A 13,676-nucleotide genomic window follows, 5' to 3' on the forward strand; every position below is an offset into this window, starting at 1 on the left:
ATTTAACCCCACCAACCACGCTTCCCTCATCCTCGGGAGACAAACTGCTCTATTATTGGTGCATAGGCATGTTTATTTGAGAAAAGCCGAAGTCGGTGCACTACCGTTATATCTGTTATAGCATAGTCAACCCTGAGCACGCAAGCTACTTTTTCAAGTACAGTGTAAATATCTTCTACCTCGGTAGTTGGTAACCCAATGATTTCTATATTTGCACATCGAGAATGCCACTCAGAGTCATTGAGATGCTGCTGCAGATCCTGGACCTCATCCTGTAATTTGATGCTTAAAACATGATGTAATTTTTCAGTTATGTGTTAATGATATCAACATATTCATTGTATTAATAAACTAGTTTTTTTACTCAAAAATAGGTATTCTTCTAATTTTTATATATTCTTTACATTGCTATTTTTAGTAAACATCATTACATTAGTTATATTTCCTATTGCCTTGTAGGTGTATAGAAACTGTACATGTTACAATAAAGTAAAGCGTTACTTGTAATACCTACATATATCAGTTACATAAGCCCATACATAAATGTTTAAGTGAGCATACTTTAGTTCTTCTTTAACATTTAAATTAAGAGAGTAGTTATATACTGGAGAGTAGAGTATATAATATGGTTGTCTATATCCAAAGACAGAATTGTCAATAGTTATACTAACTTGTATTATTTTTTTCCAGGGGTTACGACACAACAACATCTACCTTATCATTTTGTCTCTATTGTCTCTCCCAAAACCAGGACGTTCAGGTAATACTGTCATATATTTTTACCTTATCTAATCTACAGTCCAATGTAATGCATGTAATTAATACAAGGTAGGAGTATGCTACATTATACATCACATAAGAGGATTCACTGAGGTTTCATGCAAAATTTCAAGTTTATAACTACATGTGTTACTACATCACACGTTAAATTGTCATATGATTGTACAAATTTATTTACCCATGAGACCAATGAAAAACTGCTCGTTAACACTCAGACAAATCCCATGAAATGACATGTACCATCATCTAACCTAACTTGATGCTGACTATAATAGAAATGAAGCTTCATGCAAAATTTCAAGTTCATATGTCAGTTTCTCATCAATATATTATGTGATCAGACAGACTGGTAGACAGAAATTAAACTTTACCAGTCCTTCGATTGATAGGGTAATGCTGAACCAATAATGCCAATAATTTTTGAAGTCATCAAATATCTGGGATCAAATTTATTTCAACAATTGCATGTAAATATAACAAGTTACAAAAAAAAAGATTTATATAGAAAGATATCTTAGTGAACCAACCATATATGAATTTTCTACAAACACCTATTATAACCCTTTGATTGCCAAGTATTTATTGACTGGGTATACTGAAAAGTGCCAGGTATTTTTCTAGTGGGCGTAGTAAATTTTTAGTGACTTTTTCCCGAACGTTCGGTAAAATCGGACGTTGGCACTCAAAGGGTTAATATCAAATTTTGCATTAATATTATTTAAATCCAATACTTTCTGAAAAGGGAGATCTATGGAGGAAGATATAAATTATTCATGTAATAGGAAAAGAATATGTTTGTAGTTTAAAATAATACTATATTTGTTAACAATTTTGTTATTCCTCTGATTTTAAATGAGAGCATAACACGTCTTGTGGTGAGTTCAATTAAAATTGTTGTCTGAGAAGGTGTTTCTGAGTATGATCATATGTATTCTTTATAAAACAAAATTCAACTTTACCCTCAAGTTATTGTCTTAGCAAATTTTTGGCTCCACATCATTTGTGTTTTGTTCTGTTTGTAAAGAAACTTTATGAATCTTTATTGCACTTAAATCTAAAAGCCACTTCACATAAAACTGTTGTTGGTTAAAGTAATCATACTGCCTCATTTTTCTTACTGTAACAGTGTGATGAACGACATGACATGACTGTGGCTTTAGGTGAAAAACTCCAGAGAACCCAAAATTATTGTATGAGATATGCATTTGATCTCAGGAGAGATGAGCATATAACTCCCTATTATATATTTATTCAAAGATTTTGAAGTTGAATGACCTCAGATCAATAGATCTTAACATTGGTCCATTCAATTTTAAATTCTGGCTTTCCAAATTATTTCTTAAACGATTTCCAATTTGTCTCTCAAATGGTGTGGATAGAACTCGCTCTGGTTTGTCTGTGCTCCGCACGCCGTGCACAGAACTGCTTAAAATGACAAGACTTTTGTAGTAACGGCATGTCGTCTGTGGAATTCCCTTCCTCGTAGTATAGCATCCTTGGAGAGTTGTCCTCCAAGTGTTCATAGTGTCGCTGAGAGAGCACTATCAAGGGCGGATGGTTGGGGCGGGGTCGACATAGGTCTCTTCACTGCGGTTGCACTGGCATGAGTAGAGTGTGTTTCTTATATTCATAATATACAAGTACATGTTATTATTTTGTGTTTTTATAAATATGTTTATATACCTTTTTATCGTTATACATTTTTTTATTTTATATTCTTAAATAAAGTTGTAGTTTTTGTTGTTCATATTGAAAATGTTTACAATACAATATTTAGTTTTATTATTATTTAAAAATAAAAATATTTTGTTCTAGTTTCTATATGAGGTTAAATATAAGAAAGGGCCATGAGGTCGTAATTTTGCCTCAAATAAAGAAATATTTAATTTAATTTATAGTGATGTGCCCCTCCTTCACATCAACAGGGTTGACCAAAGTAGTGACAAGATAGTTGGTGCTATACCTATTGTATGTTCTATTGATATATATATATATATATATATATATATATATATATATATATATATATATATATATGAGTCAAGTGAATGCTCTTGGTTGTCTTCTACATTATTAACACCCTGTCTTTACATGTCACTCTTTGAAAACAAAAAAAGAAATAATGTATTCAAGGAGTTATATAAATATTTGTATAAAACCAGTATCCTGGGATAGGTTTGATATGAAAACCCAGATTTACAAGTTCGGGCTAATAGCCAGAATTATTTCTAATGGATAGGAAAAATGGTGGACCCAACTGCCAGGAACAGATAACTAACTGGCATGCTATATATACGGTTGAGAAAAATTGCAATGCAATCACAGTTAGCATGGCAGCTTAAATCCGCCATTGATTATTAAGTGAAACTGCTTTCAAAAAGAGGCTTACTGTTAGTGACACATACAACCGGATGACACAACTGACTGCACTGAACTGGAAACAATTACACAATGCTCAGACATAAGCTCAAACGTAAGCTTAGATGCAAACCCTACCAATTTCTTTTTTCTCCTGCAAACTTTTTGTTACCTGTTGTATAATTGTTTCAGGATAAAGTCGTTGAGGAATTGAATCAGATATATGGAGGCAGTGACAGAGAATCCACTTACCAGGACTTTCAAGAAATGAAATATCTCGAGAAGGTGATCAAAGAAACGTTAAGGCTTTATCCGACTGTGCAGTTCATAGCTCGATACACAAACCAGGACTTGAACCTCAAAAGTAAGTAATTGTTTTTATACTAGGGTGATATAAAAAGTTAATGCAAATTTGTACCAATGAGCAACTGGTACTTGTTGAGGCTGTTTTCAAATTAGTAACATATCATGGAAGATCTAGTACAAATTTTCAATCTAATTGGATTATTTGAAAATGATAAATTATTCTAAATTTTACTTGGTTTTATAATTTCTTAATTCATAACTTTGGCAATATTTTAACATCATTAATTATAAAACTGTGCTGAATACATATAAATTGCTATATGAAGTACAAGTTCAACCACTCACTTCACTTGATCAGCTGTGCTGAAAGATTTATACTGGTAATACCAGAAATGTAGTGTCAAACAGAATAATTGTGGATAATAGAATATTGTACTTAATCTGATTCTATCACTATGGGACAGGAATCAAGGGAGCAGAAATAATCTCTAAAATAAAATCATTTGCCAGTTGATTTTTACATATATTTGTCTCTTCAAGGAATAATAATTTCAAACAAACATTAACCCGTTAACAGTTTTTTAGGTACCTAAAATTACGTTGTAGACTGAATTGTTTTGCTGTTTTTTTACAAAGGCAGGTTATTGTTAGTGTCTCTTTTAAATTGTATTTTTTATATAGTGCCACTAAGTCATTTTCACTATCCATGTCCATGTCATAATCACACAAATGAATCCAATCGTCTGTGCATCGGATATTTCCATGGTACAATAAACAACAGAAAGAAATCCATAAAATACTCCAGAATGGATGACATGCTACAACACGCGTTAGCTGTCTGCACTGTGCGACTGCAGGGAAATCACCAAGGAGCAAACACTCATGACAAAGGACTAAGGAAGTGCTGACATCTAGTAGTAAACACCAGGAGTACTTGTGCGATGTATGGTTGTCATAGAATTACTTCTTGCATAGTATTACGGCAGACAACAGAATAAAACAGGAACATTCTAATGATGAATAATATTACATTAGTAACACAAATTTCTACGCAATTGCTATCAACATAATATTGTATGGAGCATTTCAATATCTAGATGTCGTAACAAGTTTTAATCATTTTAAAATTTCTTTAGAGATACTGCGTCCAGTATTTATTTATAAAATGGTTTGTAACTGCATATTTGTCTTCTCGGTTTAATAATGTGATGTGAGAGAAATGTTCTTTAAATCTAGTATGCATTTTTTCTCGTATATTTTTTTGTAGTTATTGTATTTCATATATTCCTGATTTATTTTTATTTTCTTCAGTATCTTTTGGATTTTTAAATGAACGTATAATTAATAACATTCACCATAACATTTCAGAAAACAATCAGAAATTATGTTTGACTGGTTGGCAGGATAAGGGGATTACAAGGACATGTGTGGGATATGAAAAATAAATCTTTTACAGATCTAAAACTTTGTAGAAAGGAGTAAATGTATGTTTTCTATCATAATAATAATTTTCAAATTCAAGTTTGATTGTACTATCATTAAAAGTTTAATTTTAAATCCTGTTTTTTCATTTCACCTTATAAGATAAAATTGGTGCTTCAATGAAATAACTGATTAAATATCCTACTAATATGTGTCAGCAGCCTTCTCCCATTATGCGCTAAAAAGTATGGTAATTAAAATTTCATACTTTTCTGTTTGTTGTAAAATTTTGACATAAAATTGCTAAGATTAGTTTGTCCAAAAATCCACAGATTAGTTTGTGCGCCTAACCAAGGAGTACGAGTGGTTAGTTCTCTTATATGGACAAGTAGAATTACTGAGGAATGATGTGTATCATCTCTGACGACATTCATTGAATTTTAATTGCTTGGAAAAAATGCTATGTATATTTTGCAGGTGGCTACACAGTTCCCAAGAATACGTCAGTTATGTTACTGATAGAGTCTATGAATCATGACCCAGAATTTTATCCCGACCCGTATAAGTTTGATCCGGAACGGTTCGACACGAAGTCATCTCACCCGTATCTCTTCGTACCGTTCAGTGCCGGCCCAAGAAACTGTATTGGTAAGTATAATAATAGTTGACTTCTTGAAAATCAACATCTACTGCTCAATGAACATTCTGCTGGTATTGGGTAAACATTTTGAAAAAATATTTCTTAATCAGCATAACCAATTTCCTGAATAGTTTAAAAATTTTCAGTCCTACCCAATTCCGTTTTAGAGAAAAATAAATATACATAAGGTGCTGTAACAAACATTATAAAACACGTTTTCAATGAACTGCAAAGATGTGAAAATGTGCTTAGCTTATTTCTTGATTTCTCCAAAGCTTTTGACTATGTACATAATGAAACAAACACTTCTGCACATGTTTTATATAGGGTTGAGGTGTAGGGGGTCTGCCTCTAAAATGTCTCGGTTCATATCTTGACCAAGAAATTGTGTGGAGCACATTATTCTCCTTATAAGCAAAAAGCACTAATGGAGTCTCACTGGGATTTATGCTTAGACCCTTTTTCTCTTTTTATTTATGTAAATTATTTGAACTTATCAATCACTAATGAATAGGTGGTTCAGTATGCAGACTGCATATAAGTCAAGACCTTTTAAGACTGGAAAAATATTTTTCTGAATTGAACAATGCAAAAATTTGCTTTAAACTTTGTTCTAATATCAACATAAAAACAACTTTTTTTTATTTGGTGAAATTCACATTGAGAAAACTAGATTTTGAAACTAGACCTCAGTGTTTGTGTATGAGCTCTAACTTCCCGGAGCATAATGGAAATAACGAAGTTTCTTGGAATGTATCTAGATAGAGGACTAGTCATAGTCATAGTCATAGTCATAGTCAAACTACTTTATTCTGTAATTTGTACAAGGTACAAAGAATAGCGTCACTACAATGAAACTAAATACTAATATTAATTTTAAAATATAAGTAAAAAAAAAAAAAATACAATCGTAACATCTCAACAATTTATCTTCAATTCTTCTTTAAATGAATTAATTGGTTTTTGTATTGAAATATTCCTCAAAAGAATATAGAGACAAATTAGTTAAATAATCTTTGACTTAGTATCTTTGAGAAGTAAGAGAACAGGTTTTGAACTGACAAGCTCTATAATGTGGTGTCTAATTTAAGTAATTATATAAAATTTTAGTTTTCCATTGGTCTATAATTCTGTGTTTTTGTGAATATTTCACTACAGTGACATCCTTGAAGACATGGACTTGGACTGTAAGACTATTTTTAATTGAAGTTTTAAAATTGTATAATCTTCTCATAACATAACCTCACTCTTATTATTAAAAAAACTTAATTGTACTGACTTCATCACATAATCTCAATAGTTTGAAAGATTAACAGTGGAATTTGAAGTTTGACATATATTAACACTAACAATAACATTTTGGAAAGCCCAGTGACTGTTTAAGACAAGAAAACTCTTTTTCTCTTGCCAGTTGGATAAACTGAACTATCAGTGTTTAGTTCTGTTAACTGATTGTGAATATCAAATAGCTCATTTGATAAGGTGACTGGCTCCTAATGTGGCAGATCTGGGTTCAAATCCCACTGGTGGCGTATACTTTTTGCAACCTCAATTCTTAAATTTATTAGTAATCTTGTCTGAACGTAATAAAAATTTTTATAAAGGTTTTTAAAGTTTTTAAAAAATGTTTTAAAATTTTATTTTATTTTAATCTTTTATCTGACTGCTATTTGACTTATTTAACTAATTGTTATATTTGTGTATTTTTATTATTTTAATGTTAAATGTTTTGTATGTATGCATTGTAATTATTATTGTCACCTTTTATGCTTATAACTTATCTGGCTTACAACTTTTGTATTTTAATATTTGTAATTGATTCTTAAATTTATTAGTAATCTTGTCTGAACGTAATAAACATTTTTATAAAGGTTTTTAAAGTTTTTAAAAAATGTTTTAAATTTTTATTTTATTTTAATCTTTTATCTGACTGCTATTTGACTTATTTAACTAATTGTTATATTTGTGTATTTTTATTATTTTAATGTTAAATGTTTTGTATGTATGCATTGTAATTATTATTGTCACCTTTTATGCTTATAACTTATCTGGCTTACAACTTTTGTATTTTAATATTTGTAATTGATTCACAATTTACTTTTTATTGTTATAATAAACTATTTATAAGAGTCTTAATTACTTTTTTATTTATTTATTTTTTTTTTAACCTGTCTTAATTGTTTTAACCTGTCCTGAACGTTGGCTTGTTCAATGCCTTTGTTTCGTATGAGTATAGCCCTGGGGTTCTGGAATCAGTGAAATACAGTAGCTATACCGGACATACGCTCAAGTGGCCAAACTCAATTTCTTGAACTTAAAATTTTTATTAATTTACCATTTTATTATATATGATGGAGGAAATTATTTATGAAACTCCATTGCACGATGATAACCAGGAAGAAATTCTACTTTCTCTGTCGGGAGAATTGAATATTCTTGCTGCCAACAATCCTGATGTTGATTTTGAAGCATTATTTGTATATATTACCAGTTTGCTTCGTTTTTTGGACCTTTTAAATGTGGAGTGTAAAAATAAACAGGACGATCTCCAGGCTCTAAGTGCGGAAGTGAAAGTGCTAGAGTCAAAACTCAATTTAGAGAAGGACGTAAGACAGGAGGAAAAGGATACGTCTTTCAGAATCCAGGACCAAGCAGCGTCAGAAATGCGTTCACTGAGCCAGCGCATTGAGACACTGCAGGCTTCTCTGAGACAGCGGGATCTGCACATCTCATCCATCACTGCCGAAAAAGACTCTTACAAGCTTAAGTTAGATGACAGGTCTAATAGTATTAAGACTCTTAAGTTTGAAAATGAAAACAAAAATAAATGTATAGAGAATTTGAACCTAAAGTTTGATTTAGCAAAGAAAGAAATTTCTAATCTTAAACAAATTACAACTGATAAATGGTTAGATGATAATATCATCCATGATTATTTCTCATCTATGCAAAGTAGTGTAGGTGATATGGGTCAGTGCTTATTTGTCAGTCCCTCCGTGTCACATCTGATTAAAAAAGACAGTAACACTGCTTTGGATCTTTTAAAATCTCTATCTTATCAGGCATGCAATTATGTGTTTGTTGCTGTCAGTGATATCCTGGGTGAGGCTAATGGGGGGAATGGTTCTCACTGGTCTCTTGTTTTTATTGACAAATCTAGACACCAGGCTTATCATCTAGATTCTCTAGTAACATTTAATGACCTTCCTGCTCTTACAACTGTTACCAACTTGAAAATCCCACCTGAAAATTTGATTTCTGTTAGTTGCACTCAGCAAAACAATAGTTATGAATGTGGGATAAATGTAATCCTAAATGCAAAGTTCATTTTCAACTATTTTTGTTGTTCTCATGTACAAAAACCATTTCTTGAATGGTTCCATGATGGGTCGAGTTTGCCTGATGACTCTGTAAATAAAACTGATGTAGTTGATCTTCCTGTAAATAGAAAATCTATCTGTCAAAGAGCTGATAGCTTTAGTGATAATGCCGAACAAATTGTAAGTCCTGTAATACTCAAGAAATCAGCAGAAAATTGCTGGAAGTTAGTTAAAACAAAAAAAACTAAAACTAAAGGGAACGAAATAAAACTCATGCCGGTTGCAAAGCAGTCAGCTCGCTTTGAATGTAGTAATAAGTTTAGTAGTTTAGGTTCACAAGAACCACTTGATGTACAAGTTTCTTACATAAGAAATGTATCTGGAACATGGAAACAAAAATCTCAAAGTTCAATGTCAAAGCATAAAAAAATTTCAAGAAAAGACCATGTTAAATTAATGCGCCACACTAAAACTCAGTCTGTGACTGAGAAAGAACAGGTAATGACTCCTATTACAATGACTAAAAATCAGTCTACTCTTCAAAGTGAGTTGTTGGTCGAAGATGTGAGTAACGGAAGTAACAACTCTAGATTTAATGAAAATGTGTTATTAATAGGTGACTCAATTATTCGATATGCAAGTGAAATAAGCTTTAAGAAGGGAGCAATAGTGGAACTTTGTCCGGGTGGCAAAATTAAGGATATAAAAGAGAAATTGTTGAAGTACACTGGTGAAAAAATTTCTGTAATATATTTTCATGTGGGAACAAACAATCTTAAAAGATGGTATAATGGAGGGGCTGGCTATAACGGTGGCCATGGAAAGCGTGAGGCCCTCCATGACATGGCCGACCTTTTGTTCACCACCAAAACCCATTTTCCTAATACTATGGTTTTTGTTAATAGCATATTAGTAAGGTCTGATATAACATATAGAGCTTTGTTTGATTTTAATGATCAGCTGGATGTCATGTGCAACAATTTTGGTGTAATGTTTGTTGAGGCAAATTGTTGGGTGAAGAAGCAACATCTTGCCAGAGATGGTAGGCATCTGAATAGCAAAGGTAGCCATCAGCTAGGAACTCTGTTTTCAGAAGTGTTTTCTGTTGCCTTCGGTCTTAAAAAGGGATATGACACTGTTAGTGTAATTCCTGGCTTGGAGGAAAATGCCTCAAAAGAGCCAATTCTGCCCGAGGAGGTTCCTTGCAGTCCATCTGATATCACCCAAGGAGAACATTTTTTAGAGGATCTGTCTCAAATGACCCTACCACTGTAGCTGAGCACAGTTCACCTTGCAAACTAAAGATAGTTCACCATAATGTTCAGGGTCTTTCAAGTAAGTTTGACCATTTTCAAATGTTCATTGAATCTGAAGATCCAGACATAATTTGCCTTTCGGAACACCATTTAAGAGACTTTGAATTTGAAGTTGCATCTTTCTACGGATATAATGGCATCACAGCCTACTGTCGAAAAACTCTTCATAAGGGAGGTGTATGTATTTATAGTAAGTCTTCAATCAAATCTGAGGTAATAGATGTCTCACGTTTTTGTCTGGAAGGCAGGTGCGAGCTTGCTGCTGCCAGGTTTCACCTTAGTAACACCTCATTTTTGATAATCACTGCTTATAAGCCACAGCCTTTTTCGTCCTCAATACAGGAGCACGAGACATTTTACAGGTGTTTATCAGAATGTCTGGAAAAAATTATAAGTCCAGATATCAGAACCATTGTTGTGGGCGACTTCAATGTCGACTTGTCTGTGTCTGATGGTAAAGTTGATGACTTGATTTACACCATGGCTTCTCATGACCTTAAAAATAAGGTAAAATCTTATACCAGGGAATTTAAAAACTCCAAGTCCCTGATTGACCATGTTTACACCGATCTCTCTGATGACGTTTGTAGTTGTTCCGTTTTAATTACTGCATTGTCCGATCACCATGCACTGGTGATCAGTGTCAAACTACCCACTTCAAGTGACTCAAGTCATCCTAAGTATTATCTCAAGCGATCGTTTTCTGATGATAATATCCGTATTTTCAAATATCTAATTGACAAGGAAACGTGGTCTAATGTTTACGAGGCTGGGACTATAAATGATAAAATGCGTCTATTCCAATCTTCAATCTCCTTTTATTTTGAACAGGCTTTTCCTGAAAAGAAAAGAAGAGTTCACAAAGGTGCCTCACGCGGCAAAGTGTCCTTGAGTGATCACCAATTGAAACTTAGAGATATGGTTCTCCAGTGGTATTGCTTCACTAAAGATTTGGATTCTTCTGATCTGAGGAGAAAGCATTACTTATCATTGAAGAGAGAATACAAGTCTTGTGTTAGGCTTGCTAAGTCATCTAAGGTGCTTGATGTTATACAAAAATCTTCTAATAAAGTCAAAACTATGTGGGAGATCGTTAATGAAAGTAGAGGGAAGAATCAGTCTCCATGTAATGTCCCCCGCACCGTCAAAGATGACAAGGGAGTTGATATCAGTGATCCAAAACTAGTCTCAAACATGTTTAACAAATTCTTTATTGATGTGTCTAATAGTGCATCAACCTCATCCAGTATTCCTCATTCTTATGTGCAGCCTGGATTGTGTACATCTTCATTTTTCTTATCACCAGTTACTAGGAGAGAGATAACAGATATCATCAGGTCTTTGAAGCCAAAGACGTCTTCTGGCTGCGACAGGATATCATCTAAATTGCTTATGTCATGTAGTGAATGTTTTGTTAACCCACTCGTTCACCTTATTAACTGTTCATTCGAAGGTGGAGTTTTCCCAGATTTGTTGAAGCTTTCTGTTGTGAAGCCCTTGCTTAAAAAAGGAAGAGTGGATGAACTCGATAATTTTAGACCAATATCTGTCACATCAACGTTTTCAAAGATATTTGAAAGGGCAGTCTTAAATAGATTATGGTCTTTTATTAATCACAACAGTATTTTGTTTGAGAATCAGTTTGGGTTTGTTAAAGGACGGTCAACTGTCAATGCAATGTTTACGCTCATCAACAAAATAGTAAATGCCTTGGATAGAGGTAGGTCTGCTTCCGGTGTCTTTTTCGATCTTCGGAAGGCTTTCGATGTGGTTTCCCATGACATCATGTTGGAAAAGCTCGAAGGCATTGGAGTTCGAGGAGTGGCGAACCAATGGCTTTCATCTTATTTGAGGGATCGTCGACAGGCCGTAGAAGTGTCCTTCATCGATGCTGCAGGCACTGTGAGGCGATGCTACTCGGATGTGCTGAGCGTTAAGGCGGGGGTGCCACAGGGCTCCATACTCGGCCCTCTTCTGTTTATTATATATGTAAACGACCTCAGGAGTTGTAATGCGGAGGCCCAGTTGTGTTTGTTTGCAGACGACACGTCCATCGTATTGGAAAACCAATGTCGTGAGGCCATGGAGGTTAGCACTTTTGTGGAGTCTAATAAGATTGTTCAATGGTTTAGGGAAAATGGTCTAGTGGTAAATGCTGCTAAAACCGCAATTGTTGAATTCGCAATCTCATCTAATAGCATTAATAATCTCAGCGTTTGGGTCGATGATATGGAAATCCTTTCTGAACAGCATGTTAGGTTTTTGGGATTGTCTATAGACAGAAACCTGAATTTTTCATCCCACATTGATTATGTAGCACGTAAGCTTTGTTCTGGAATCTTTGTGCTTCGTAGACTGGCACCTTTTACAAACGCTGTGATCCTCTTAACAACCTACTACGCTCTAATTTTCCCTTATCTTTCGTATGCGGTGACAATCTGGGGATCGGAAAGTTGTCGTACAAAACGGCTTTTTGTCTTGCAGAAGAAGGCAGTGAGAATAGTAGCTGGCATCCGTCGAATGGAGACTTGCAGGCCTGTTTTTAAGGAACTTAAATTGCTTACCTTCCCAAGCATTTATGTTTTTCAGACCTTGATTTTCTTACAGCAGAACCATGGTGTTTTCCGGTCCCTTGTTCCTCAGTCGGGATACAGTCTTCGACAAAAACATAAACTGAATATTCCTTACCATTCCACTACTTTTTTTAAACATCACACCTTTTACAATGCCACGTCCCTTTTTAACGCTCTTCCTGATGCTCTTAGAGCTGAAAAGGATTTATTTTGTTTTAAAAGAATGCTTAAAGCTTATCTTATTGAACACTGTTTCTATTCTGTAGATGACTACATTAATAGCAATACGTAATTTATTTAGTCCTTCCTATGTATTTTGTTCCTATGTAAATTGTTCTCTACACATGATTGTACTAAGTTGACGCAAACCAATGCATTGTAATATGTTATATGGAATAAAGGATGTTTTGATTTGATTTGATTTGATTTGATTTGACTTCTTTTTTAAATTTTAACAGATTTGTTTCCATTATAAATTTTGTTGGTAAATTATGTAGATATCTAACACCTCTGTAATATGTTTTCTTTTTGTAAAATTCAAGATTGTGTTGATCGACATGTCTATTAAAACGGGTATTATATGTATGTTTATTGGTTTGTAGTATCGGATCAAAAAATTGTTTTACATAAATTATTGATTCAAATATGTATAAACCATATACTGTCAGAATTCCAAGTTCAGAAAAAATATGTTTAACAGAATCTGTATATCTTAAATTTTTCATTATTCTCAAAGATTTTTTTTGTAGGACCAAAAGCCTATCTAAATTACTTATTGTTGTTGCTCCATAAATGCTTATTCCGTAAGCTAAATGTGAATGGATCAAAGAGAAATATATTAATTTAAGTGTATGTAAATTACTAATTTTTGCCATTTGTCGCAATGCATATAGACCAGTAGACATCTTCTTAGTAACATGATCTACATGTTTATCCCAAGCTAAATTTTTATCTATTATAA

At 33.4% G+C, this 13,676-nt stretch overlaps 1 protein-coding gene across 2 annotated transcripts in view; it reads left to right on the forward strand.

The window, feature by feature from the left end:
* The window catches only part of LOC124372497 (cytochrome P450 4C1-like), a 41,668-nt gene that overhangs the window by 22,444 nt on the left and 5,548 nt on the right, over nucleotides 1–13,676 (forward strand). For both annotated transcript variants that reach the window (XM_046830897.1, XM_046830898.1), the window contains exons 9-11: nucleotides 692–760; nucleotides 3,331–3,502; nucleotides 5,344–5,514. In XM_046830897.1, coding sequence (XP_046686853.1) covers nucleotides 692–760; nucleotides 3,331–3,502; nucleotides 5,344–5,514 — 412 coding nt within the window. The remainder of the gene's footprint in view (nucleotides 1–691; nucleotides 761–3,330; nucleotides 3,503–5,343; nucleotides 5,515–13,676) is intronic.

Source organism: Homalodisca vitripennis, unplaced genomic scaffold, assembly GCF_021130785.1.
Source record: "Homalodisca vitripennis isolate AUS2020 unplaced genomic scaffold, UT_GWSS_2.1 ScUCBcl_3373;HRSCAF=8875, whole genome shotgun sequence".
In the NCBI taxonomy this organism is placed as follows: Eukaryota; Metazoa; Arthropoda; class Insecta; order Hemiptera; family Cicadellidae; genus Homalodisca; species Homalodisca vitripennis.